General features: G+C 36.9%; 1 protein-coding gene across 6 annotated transcripts in view; it reads left to right on the top strand.

The window, feature by feature from the left end:
* Positions 1 to 12485, top strand: part of LOC105250870 (histone acetyltransferase KAT7) — a 44672-nt gene continuing 32187 nt past the window's right edge. For 3 of the 6 annotated variants that reach the window (XM_011257210.3, XM_011257212.3, XM_020027397.2), the window contains exons 1-9: positions 1 to 201; positions 519 to 990; positions 1073 to 1315; positions 1441 to 1695; positions 1772 to 1942; positions 2418 to 2781; positions 2898 to 3189; positions 3335 to 3579; positions 4681 to 4867. In XM_011257210.3, coding sequence (XP_011255512.2) covers positions 184 to 201; positions 519 to 990; positions 1073 to 1315; positions 1441 to 1695; positions 1772 to 1942; positions 2418 to 2781; positions 2898 to 3189; positions 3335 to 3579; positions 4681 to 4867 — 2247 coding nt within the window. In that variant the 5' untranslated portion in view covers positions 1 to 183. Of the gene's footprint in view, positions 202 to 518; positions 991 to 1072; positions 1316 to 1440; positions 1696 to 1771; positions 1943 to 2417; positions 2782 to 2897; positions 3190 to 3334; positions 3580 to 4680; positions 4868 to 5505; positions 6049 to 12485 lie in introns of those variants that run through there. The other 3 variants (XM_025409682.1, XM_011257211.3, XM_011257209.3) reach the window with 3 other exon arrangements.

Below are 12485 nucleotides of genomic sequence, written 5' to 3'. Positions count from 1 at the left end.
GTCACATATATTTATCACGTCATATTTACGATATGTGTTGCTTGATAAATAGTGTTTTTGTAATGTAACGAAGACATAAATGAGTGATTCTCGTGAGTAAAGATTCGAGAGGAATCAAGAACATTTTGGCGGAGATGATACTTGGCATCGTTTATCCACTCGCTAAAAGATAGCATCGCGAAAATGACACCTAAACGAAAGGTAGGTTCATTCAAAGGTTATGACGTGAAGTGTCCAAGTCTTTCGTACAACTTTTGTATCTTATCTTTATTCGCATTATCATTATTTAATATCTCGTTTGTTCGAATCGATCGTCCTTTTGACATTATATTTCTACTTTCTTCTTCTGCCTTTAAAATTGGAAAATACATTTATTTTATTTTAATTAAAAAATATATAAAATATAACTGTTTATAATTGATCTTAAATACTCAATTAATTTGTTTTTAATTACTTTTTATATTAAAAAACAATTATATACAATCACTCTATAGTATCATTTTACAATGTTACCGCAGACAACCAGTTCGGAATCTACGTCAACGACTAGCTCGGGTTCTTCCTCGAGTAGCTCATCGAGTTCAGGCAGCGAATCTAGCTCGTCGGATTCCGAAAATTCCAGTAGCTCCGCCAATAGTCAGAAAGCATCTGACACAGAGAGAGCTAAGAAGAAAGCGCCATTTGCAGCCACTCGTCATGTCAAATCCAAAGAAGCAGTGGTTTTCTCATTTGTGCCACCTATGGATAATAAGAATAAAGATAGACAGCCGCAGAAAACCAGACCAGTTGTGTACTCTTCTGAATCGGAAGAGTCACCTAGCAAAGCGAAATCGCCACAGAAGAGAAAACCACCAGCTAAACCAAAAGCCACTGCTACTGTAGCACCAGTCGTTAAGAGATCTCCCACGAAACCGGTGCCAACGCCAGCAGGACAGCACAAAGCTGCAGCTGTTTTAAAACCTGCCAATAGCAAACCCAACAAATTTGCTGGTGTGTTTATATTTTATATTCTATAGTAAATTATTCTTATATACATAATTTTTTTCTCAAATAATGATTGATAACTTTTCAGGTTCCACAAATGCCAACGGCAAATCTCCTGATAAATCTGGGAAATCGACAGAACCGGTCCAAAAGAAATTAAAAAAGAAAAGTATATTCAGTCCAGAAAATAGTAGCGAAAGCGACAGCGGTATCTTGCCGAAAGTTAACGCAGTCAAACCAACGAGTGGCTCCACAAAATGTACCAAGAATTCTCCGGCTAAAGCAAAGTTAAATGATACCAAGCAAAAAACTGCGGCAACAAGTAGACTTGGTAAATAATTGTATTACTGAAACGCGAACGTTTCGCGAATTTTTTTTTTTTTATATATAACTTTGAGAAACATATTAAATAATAATATGAAATGTAATGAAATTTCTGACGCACATTACTTGCAGTTACAAAACCCGCGCAACCGCAGAAATCGGACAGCTCTGCGAGCTCGAAGAGTTCCGGCGGCTCAGCATCTTCGGGAAGTACAGACAGTAGCACTGATTCGGAATCGTCTGAAAGCATCACCAGCTCTCAGCCGCAACCGAAAAAGAAGGAAACGCAGCCCAACAATACGAATCCTATAGCGAGCGTGCCACCTAAAAGACCATCGGCGGCAGTAGCTCCCGTAAAATCGCAGAAAACAGTTGCTAAACGACAAGGTTTGTCAATATACAATTTCTTATCAATATTTCGACATATAACATTGATAAAGAAAAAAAGAATGTGTATAAATAGGAGCTATAAAAAGCGATGATGACGGAGATGCATCTGCGAGTGAAAAAGAAGACGAAGGTACATCGGCTGCGAAAATAGTAGCGAAAGGTAAACGAAAGCTGCAAACACGCAAAGGAAGTAAATTGCTTCAACTACAAACGAAGGCGGTTAGCGATTCCGAATCTGACACAGGTATGCAAAAAGCAATAATTAATTTGCACTTGACTAATTCAATGTCTTTACTATTCTGTTTAGTTTATATCTCTACTGCTTAGTAATATCTTTATGCTATGATCTTAACTTTTTCATTTGCTGCGAGTTCTGTATATTTAGATGAACTCGAATTACGTTTGTTTAGTTCGAGTCATCATTGCTCGTGTGCTAATGGATTATTATAAGATAAATATTTCTTTCTCCAGCATTCAAATCGAGATAAGTAGATTTACTTTGAGCAATGGAAGTCTGTGCTGTCTCCTTAACACAAAAAAGCAGTATTTGCGCTTTTGGATTGAAAAATGTATGTGTAAATGTGTATGCATTCTAAATCATTCTACACTTCAATGGTTGGATGATGCAAAAACATTTTGTAAATAAAAATAAAAACAAAATTATTTTAAAAGTGCAGATACGGTTTCTTTTTTGCTTATGGTGGCAGTATGGTTCTCAGGTATGGAAACGGTAGCGTGTAAGCGTATCCTACAGATTGCGCTAACTCGGTGTGATCTGTCAAGAGTAGCCGAGAGCAAGAGGAGTACGAGCAAATCGCCCGTTAAACGTGCCGGACCATCCGCTGCCGCCAGACAAACCACTTCCGGAGCCGGCAGATCAACGCAGAATAGCAATATCGCTTCTAATACTACTGGTAACAGAACAAATCAAACTCCTTACAATCGAACACGCACTGCGAAGGAGCGTGAATGTCCATTGGCTGCGTCCTGCGATTCGCGAGGTCATCTCTCTGGAAAGCTCGACTCGCACTTCACCCTAGAAGCATGTCCGCTGTATCACAATACCACGCCGCAAGCTTGCATGTGAGTTGCATTTCAAAAATTGAATTCATCATGTTAATAATAATTGAGAATCGAGGATACGTTAATATTTAGTATTTATCGCACATGATAAAGGGAAACAATGTTGACTTTTTCAGAGAATTTTATAAGGAGAGAAAAAAGCGGGAAGACGAGCGCAAGAAGGCTGTAACGAATCTGGCTAAGAAACCCAAGGGTGTTCATCAAACTACTGAGCAGCGCAATTATCAGCTTAAAGTACGAGAGATGAGGAACAAATGGAAGGGTAATACCGGTGACGGTAACGAAAGCGATAGCGGCGGTGAACTACAGGGAAACGAGAAGGACAAGCAACCTCGACTGAACAATCTCACGCCCGATTATGACTTGAAACTATTTATGGAAGCTCAGGCGATAGCTAGCGAGAAAATCGTAAATATTCAGTTTCGTTTTTCTCAGTTGATTTACACATAATATTTAGCATCATAATTTGATTAGCATTTTTTCAAATACAATAGTAGTTATTAACTATTGTATAAGCACTTTATATATGTGTGTTTTTTTTTTAATATTTAAGGAGAAGGAATTAAAGGAATTGGATTATGATGGCGAAGGTAGAAACGGCGGTGGCACGCGAGTCGTCGAAATGGGGAAATGGGAAATGGAAGTTTGGTATCAAAGCCCGTATCCCGAGGAATATAGTCGTGCTCCAAAACTTTACCTTTGTGAATATTGCTTGAGATACGCGAAGAGTCGTCAAGTACTGAGAAGGCACAGAGAGAAATGTTTATGGAGGCATCCACCGGGACACGAAGTATATAGGTAAGTGTTTGTACATTTCACTCAATATTTTGTTTCTTTATTATAAAGTTTTTAAAATAAACAAAGTGAATAAAATATATTAATAAATTGTTGTTAAAATATAATTTAAATAGAGAAAGAGGATTATACAGAGGATTATACAGAGTGTTCCAAAAGTCCGGGACCGGTCGAATATTTCATAAATTATGCACTTTAGAAAGAAATGTTTTAGACAAAAGTTGTATGGCTTGAAGGGGGCCATCAGATAGTGGCAATGATTTGACGTGGGAGAGTCATTTGAAAGTCACGTGAAGATCACCGTTAATTTCTTGAATGGAATCCCCTATTTTTTATTACATATTCGTGTAGTTTATCTCGAGAACTTTCCAAAACACTATAATAAAGTATTTCTTTATTTAATACTTTTCGAATTATGAGAAACTTGAAATCATTTCTTAATTTTGCATAAACCATATCTAGTAAAATATTCATTTTTCGATTATCTTACCTTAATAATTTTATGTACAAAATAATGAGAGAAATTAATTGATGTAAAGAAAAAACATAGTTGTTTTTAAGAAAAAAATATGTAATTTGCAATTAACAATTACATATTTTTTTTTTAAACAACTATGTGTTTTCTTTACACCAATTGATTCCTCTCATTATTTTGTACATAAAAGTATTAAGGTAAGATAATCGAAAAATGAATATTTCACAAGATATTTTACGGTTTATGTAAAATTAAGAAATGATTTCAAGCCTTATAACTCGAAAAGTACTCAATGAAGAAATACTTTATTATAGTGTTTTGGAAAACTCTCGAGATAAGCTACACGAATATGTAATAAAAAATAGGGAGTTCCATTTAAGAAATTGACGGTGATCTTCACGTGACTTTTAAATGACTCTCCCATGTCAAATCATTGCCACTATCTGATGGCCCCCTTCAAGCCATACAACTTTTGTCTGAAACATTTCTTTCTAAAGTGCATAGTTTATGAAATATTTGACCGGTCCGGGACTTTTGGGACACCCTGTATAATGTGTATGTAACTTATCATAACTTGATTGATGTACAATGACAATTAAAATTAACACATGCATGTTTGTCTCTTACAGAAAAGACAAGATAGGCGTGTGGGAAGTGGACGGTAAGCGGTATAAGCAGTATTGTCAGAATCTCTGTTTGCTGGCCAAATTCTTCCTGGATCATAAAACGTTGTACTACGATGTTGAGCCGTTCCTCTTTTACGTCATGACAATCGGCGATTCCGAAGGCTGCCATACCGTCGGTTACTTCAGTAAAGTGAGTACCATATTTCTTATTACTACCAATTATGCGCCCATCTATATTCACCCTTGAAGTACTCATGCATGAATTCGAACTCTGCATCCTGTTGCTTCATTCCTGTTGCAGGGCAACATAAAAAAAATATCTATTGAGAAATACAATGATACGCGCATCATATATTACTCGAAAGAATTTATCGATTGATTAAAATGAGGGCAATTTCGATTATATAATATTTCTTCGCCAATTACTATTTTAGTACTATGAAAAATTCTCGTATCATATTTATTCTCAAATTTCACAACACAATCTGATATTTTATCTACGATAATATCGATCTAGATTTTCATTAATTTTTTATCGTATTATTTGATTTATTCATATTAAAATTGATATTATAAAATAATATTAAAATTATTATTATAATAAAAAAAAAAAAAAAAAAAAAAAAAAAAAAAATTATTATAAACAAATAATTATTATTTTGTTATTATAACCATAATTAACAAATTATAATTATTTTAATATTATTCGGCGCCGAAATTGCAGTTGGAAAAAATGTCATCTTTCATAGAAACTATTCATACGAAATCCTGAAGTCCTTGAAATTCGACATAGTCGACAAGCTCTGCTCTTCTTCGCGATTCCTTTAGCCGGCTCTCGTAATGGCATCCACGTAACGTGCACGGATTACGCGACAAGGGTGCGCCTCCGTAAGGTGTCTGGTATCTCCGACGTTCCTCCATCAATCCGCCAGACCAAGCGTTGCACGCACACACGCGTCGCCTCGAGCAAGGGTGGGATCGCACGCGCCTATTTACCACAAAACGCAGCATCGGCGGGAGTCGAAATCTTTACCGACGTTCAACGACCTCCGATCCTGGCGTTGGCAAAACACGTCCCAGGCTCTTAACCATCCCCGTCTGAAACCCTCTCTCGGAGACGTGACGAATTTTCTCTAGAACTTCAACTTAAACCTTCTCGTGCTCCTTAATTCCTTTGTCTTTTCAACCCTTTCGCCGGGGCCAACTCGTCTCCGTCTGGGAAATCCTTTTACTTCACCTGTTGTTTTCTCTTTTTCTTCCCTGTCTGTGAAAAACTCCCATCCAAGAGAATGCAAAGCGAGAAAGGGGATTATCCTCTCTGCAAATTGTTACATCAGCGTCTTGACAAGTGGATCGCTTTGTTGAACTTTTAGTGCTCCTCCTTCAATCGAGTTTACCGTTTTATTTCCTTCATCGCCGATGAATGAAGATGATTGTTTCTTATAAAAATCAACGCATAACTCTTGCAATAATTAGCCAATTTCAAATTGATTAAAAAATATCGTTAAGATACAATATAATTAAAAATTTTACTGATCGTTTATTTTTTCAATTATCGTTTCTGATGAAATTTTTTCCGACAAATTCAAGAGCAGAGAGAATTTTTACTTTGTAAAAAAATTTTTTATCGGTTACGCAATTTAATTAATTGTATCCATTACGATCAAGGTGCCTTAAATCACATATTTTATCATGCAAATTTATTTTTTGTTTTTCAATATGTATAGTCGATCAAAGATTTAGATTGCATTATTTTGAGAGCACAAATGTACTGTTGAGGGTGTCAAATTGAGTTGATGTCTTGTGTAAAAGAGGGCGTGTCCCGAAATATATCAGTTATATAAATTGCCAAAGTAATTCCTTCGCTCGAAATTAATCTACGTAAATCCCACGTATGAGCCACTTTCTTCATAAGCAACCTAAAATAGTATCTCGACATTTTAAAATGCCGTTAATTTTAAAGCAGACACGAAGACGTGAATAAATATAGACTCGATATCTATACAAAAATAGAAATGATACGAGATAAAAGTCAGTTTAAAGGTACTCGTCTCTATTTTTCATCTAATCGAATCGCCTCGATAACGAAACCCAATTAGGAGCCCTGAAAATCCGCATTAATATCCGGAAACTCCAGGACGAGCAAGGACGATGCGAATCCGTGAATGCGCGTTACACACATACGACGGAGACGGATCCCTTTATCTGCGAAAATAGATTGACATTAGCTTTCGTTCCGGGGTATTAATATCGGGGTACACCTCTCCCGCATCTTTTCTGTCGGGTTCGGACGCCCGGCAAATTATGTTACACTCTGTATAAAAGGGCGTAACTCGCTTCCTGCATCCGCAGCGGCGGCGGCGCCAAGTCAAAATCTTTATAGACGTTCAATGACCCCGACCCTGGCCAGACGGTCGCAGGGTAACGCCGGCGGTGGTGGTGGCGGCGACGGCCGGGATACGAGGGATGAAAGGTACGAGAGAGAGAGAGAGAGAAAGAGAGAGAGAGAGAGAGAGAGAGAAGCGAGGGAGAGAGCGGGGGACAAGGGTGGCCCTGCTGCTGGCGTACGCTATGCATGCGCTTCAGCACACCAGGTGGAGGAGGGGGGGCGCGGGGGGTGGGATAGTCGGGTGGTTTAGGCGGTTGGCCGATGGCGGTGGTTGCGATGGAGGTGGTAGTAGCTGCTGCAGAAGGGGGTTGTCGGCGCGGGAGGGGAAGGAGGGCGTCGCCTGCCGCATCGGGTCGTCAACCTTTCTGCGGCACTGCGACGTCGTCGTCAGGGTCGTTATTATTTCCTCCCCCTCGTCCCCCTCGTCCTCCTCCTCTTCCTGCTCTTCCTCCTCTTCCTTCTCTTCCTTCTCTTCTCCTTCTCCTTCTCATTTACTTTCCGGCATGTCTTTGCACGGATCTAAAATCGTCTCCGTCGCTCCTTCCTCGTCCTTCCGATTCCTCTCGCAAGTGTCGCTCCTCTTCTCTCGCCCTCGTATTCCGTCCGTCGGCTCGTCTTAACACGCTTCCTCATCTTAGCACGCTACCACTTCCCCTACCCTCGATCCATCTTCGTATCCTTCCTCGCATTCGCACGATTTCCGAGGACACGATCTCTCCTTCGACGCGATCGCTCACGCATGTACGTTCGCTCTCTCATTTTCTTTCCTCTCTCTTCCCCAGATAGGGGTAAGGTGTCTTTTATCCTCGCGTTTCCATTTGTCTTCTTGCACGATTTTCGCCCTTTCCGCAATTTTTCCTCACCGCGTATGCATCATTTTCAACAATCGCTTCGCTCGTTTATTCATCATACCGCTTCGGAATATTGACAATATTGTGCAAGGAATCACACTGAGAAAAAAATGTGGTTGCATTAATTAGAATTCTGGTAGATTCAGTATGTCTGCTGGAAAATGGACGAACCAGAATTCTTGTAGGAATTAATGCGTTCATTGTTTCGTATATACGCAACAATTTATAATCTTCTTAGAAGAATTTAATAATTTTAAACTTCAACAATATTATCGTCTTATTTTAATATTGTAATTGTCACATCAAGAATATATAATTATTTAATTCTACTTTAAGAAAATTATGATATTTGATTTAAAAATGTTATTTTCTATGAGAAATAATTAAATATGTTATTTTCTACTTAGAAAAATGTTATTTTCTATGAGAAATAATTAAATATGTTATTTTCTATGAGAAATAATTAAATATGTTATTTTCTATGAGAAATAATTAAATATGTTATTTTCTACTGAGAAAAAATCTAGTTGCATTAATTAGAATTCTGGTAGATTCAACCAGTATGTCTGTTGAAAAATGGACGAGCCAGAATTCTTGTAGGAATTACCAGATGAATCTGATTAATTTCTTCCTGTTCAATTTACCAAATATTCCGGTTAATAATATTAAACTCCCCAACACCAAGTCGTCTAAAGTTTTTTCCATCTAATCTCAAAAGTCTGTTTAATATTCTGAATTCCAACAAGATTATTGGATAAATTCAATCCAGATTATTGAATAAATTATTTTAAATTCAGTTTTGTTAGAAATTAAACTGATAAACAGTGCACTGAGAAAAAAATCTGATTGCATTAATTAAAATTCTGGTAAATTCAACCAGTATGTCTGTTGGAAAATGGACGAGCCAGAATACTTGTAGGAATTACCAGATGAATCTGATTAATTTCTTCCTGTTCAATTTACCAAATTTTCCGGTTAATAATATTAAATTCCCCAAAACCAAGTCATCTAAAATTTTTTCCATCTAATCTCAAAAATCTGTTTAATATTCTGAATTCCAACAAGATTATTGGATAAATTCAATCCAGATTATTGAATAAATTATTTTAAATTCAATTTGTTAGAAATTGAACTGATAAACAGTGATGCAAGAAGAGGATGCAGCTCAAACACACCCAATCAGAGAGCTAGCGTCCTCTTTCTGACACTACTGCTCGTAAGAGAAAAAAAAATATACTTTAGATTTAATGTTAATACTAGTTCTTTATATACATTTCATGGCAAATATTTAATACGAGTAAGAATTTAGTGCAACAAGAAATTTTATAGATTCAACCAGAAAATACTAACCAAATCCTTATAGTAAAATCTATTAAACGTTCCAGTTATAAAAAATCAAGTCTTATCATGATAACTAGAAATTCTTGCTTGATTTAATCAAAATGCCTTGAATCATATACGTCTTATTGGTACAATCAAACGATTTTTCTCAGTGCAGCACTGACATGTCAAAGCGATTTTTTGAGCTGGTCTGATATCGATCATCAACGTTTAAGGAATGTTAAAGGAATATATTTTATTTAATATAATCTAAAATTGCCTATATTCACAAATAGCTGAGAAAGCTAATAAAGATCAATCGATCGATCGATCAATGCACATCCAAGTTCGTAATTTTTCGCATGACTCTCCATTCGATGATCACACCCATCTTCTGTCTCAAGAATCAACGATTTTACTCCCTAATACGACATCCGCGCCGATCGCGATGAATATTGCGTCGATATTGAATTTCCAAGTGTTCGCTTGTCTTTGAACGTTCCACGACTAACGTTCCCCCGATCGGTTCCATCGGCTCGTCGGCTTCAACCTCATTCCCTACTCGCGTTTCCCCGCGTTGAATTTCATCCCTCTCCTCTCCCCTCGCTCTTCCGTCCTTCTCGTCGCCGTCGTCTTCGTCGTTGCCGCATTAAACCGCAATGTTGGCGCCTCACCCTGACGTGGCTGCGAAGCGGCCACCACCCTGGTGCCCGGGATCTCCCGGGATCCTCCAGGATAACGCTGGCGTTCGCGCTCAGTTTTTGCTTCTTTCCTGTCTCTTTCCCCTGGCCCTTCCCGTCCGCCGATTCTCCTTCTCGAAAAGCAGAAATCCACGGCCGGATATCGCGAGTCAGCCCGTGCTCCGACACCGGAAGTGGATTTACGCGCGACCGCACGAGCGTCATACATGTGGATTAACCGGGATGGTATTCGTCATCGTCGCGACGTTTGTGAATTACCGTAAGCTACTCGTCTTCCTTCTGATTCTTACAGAGTAACGGAGGATAATGTTTATACAGCTGTCTACGTAAAATAAAGAGGAAATTTCAGTTTTAATCGTTTCCATCGGGACAATACTCACATTTTTTTCTCTGCACAATCTGGGGATTCTTTAATTATTTTTGTACAATTTATATATTATTTTTTAATTATTTTCTAATTATTACGATTTATGTATTATTTTTTAATTATTTTTGTATAATTTATATATTATTTTTTAAGGATGTTTTGTACCTATTTTTAAAATATTGAGAATTTAATGAAAATTGTACAAAATGTCCTTACATATGTTTAGAATCTTCAGTACAATTTTTAAATCGATTCGCTAAAGCGTTCACAAGTTATAAGGATTTTAATTTGCACCGAATTAACATGTATTTTTATGGGAAACGTATAATCATGTCGATTTAAATGACAAAAACACATGGAAATAATATTCAGAATTTGTTTAAAATTTGCAAAAATTTAGATACAGAGGAAATATTTGGTCAAATAATATTACAAGTACTAACTGGCTAAAAAGATATTAAATATAATTCAATGAAGTTAGCCATGGATCTGTCACAAGGCGAAATTCTCCAAAAGTTAATCATTTCGATTAACAAAATTCGGAATATTTCAATAAAAGCGCAATAAATATTAAAAAATACATCTCTGCACTGTAATTAAGATCAAATTGTAATATTCCACACAATTTCTTACTCAAAATACACCAAAAGTGGATATATTCGTCAATATTGATTTTCAGCTACTTTTTGCTGGAATTGTACATACAAAACATCCTTAATTATCCTTGTACAATGTATATATTATTTTTTAATTATTTTTGTATAATTTATATATTATTTTTTAATTATTCTTGTACAATGTATATATTATTTTTTAATTATTTTTGTGTAATTTATATATTATTTTTTAATTATTCTTGTACACAATTTATATATTATTTTTTAATTATTTTTCACTCAACGAGCGAGTGATGATTCTTCCCGAGTAAACAGTCATCTATCAAGATTACATAAGATTAAAGTACAAAATGACAATTACACAGAATAGTTACATAATGATTATGCATAAGCTGATTATCCATAATAGCCGCTATCGAGCCCGATTGACGCAAAGATACTACACTTCCGGTCGAATTTTCAAGCGATTTTCGCCTTTTCCTATTCGCGGCAGCTTTTACGGAGCCAATTTTGTGAAAACTACGACTAGAAATCCCTCAAAGTAGCTCGGAATCGTTGATCGTAAGCTTCGATATCCCCGTCGTAAAAGTTTCCTCCCGCAGCTTGACCTCCGATGATTCGGACATTGGCCTTGAACGACGCGGTCGTTGACCCCTTCCCTCCCGGCTAACTCGGTCGTTGACCTCGAGCGTCGCGGTCGTCGACCCCGGGGCGGGAGATTCCCCGGCGTTGAACTTGAATAAATCGCGCTCTTCACCTTGGACGACGGCGCGAATCCGTTGGATTATCGACTCGCGGGAGATGAGAGGAGCGGCCGCGATTTTTATCGCCTCCCGCGCCACCAACACCTTCGCGTCGCCCACATCTCGCTCGTTATCCTCGCGCGGAATTTTCATCAATTCCAAGGCAGTCGAGCAGAAATTAAGAGGGTCGGATTGAGGCGTGAACGCTTGCAGCTTCCGCCGTGTTTATTGAGACAGGAAGACGAGCTATTCTTATGCCATTCAAAGGCTCTCGAGAACAAACGGACTCTTTGACTGCGTCTTGCAGTCCTCAGCATTAAGCGATGTGCTTTTTCGCGATTGCCAAGTAGGGATAGTCAATACACTGAGGGAAAAATTGTGTTAAATCAAATAAATTTGTTTTTCTTGAAACTTTTGCTCGAAATGCAAGGAATTGTTTATTTCATTTAAGCAAAAGCATTTAATTTTAATTAAATATGCATGTTATATTAAGTACATTTGTTTCTTTTATAGATTTTTTATATTTAAATATTACTATTTTCGTAAAATATATATTATAATTTATTAAATTAAATATATGATTTTTTTAAAATTAAAAAATTTAAAATTTTTGGGAATAAAAAATGCATTTTAATAAATATTTTGTAAAATTAAAACAAAAATATTTAATTAAAAATTATATTTTTTTAAATATATGTAAATAAATACTTATCTTAAGCAAACAGACGTTTTGAATACAAGTAAATACGTGATTAGTACCCACTGAATAAATAGCTTTCTTGAGTTGATTAAAATTTTTTTATTTCAAGATAATTTTTTC

Source organism: Camponotus floridanus, unplaced genomic scaffold (assembly GCF_003227725.1).
Source record: "Camponotus floridanus strain SB8 unplaced genomic scaffold, Cflo_v7.5 scaffold28, whole genome shotgun sequence".
Taxonomy (NCBI): domain Eukaryota; kingdom Metazoa; phylum Arthropoda; class Insecta; order Hymenoptera; family Formicidae; genus Camponotus; species Camponotus floridanus.
Note: the sequence above shows the minus strand (reverse complement) of the source record. Positions and strands in the feature narration are given on the sequence as shown.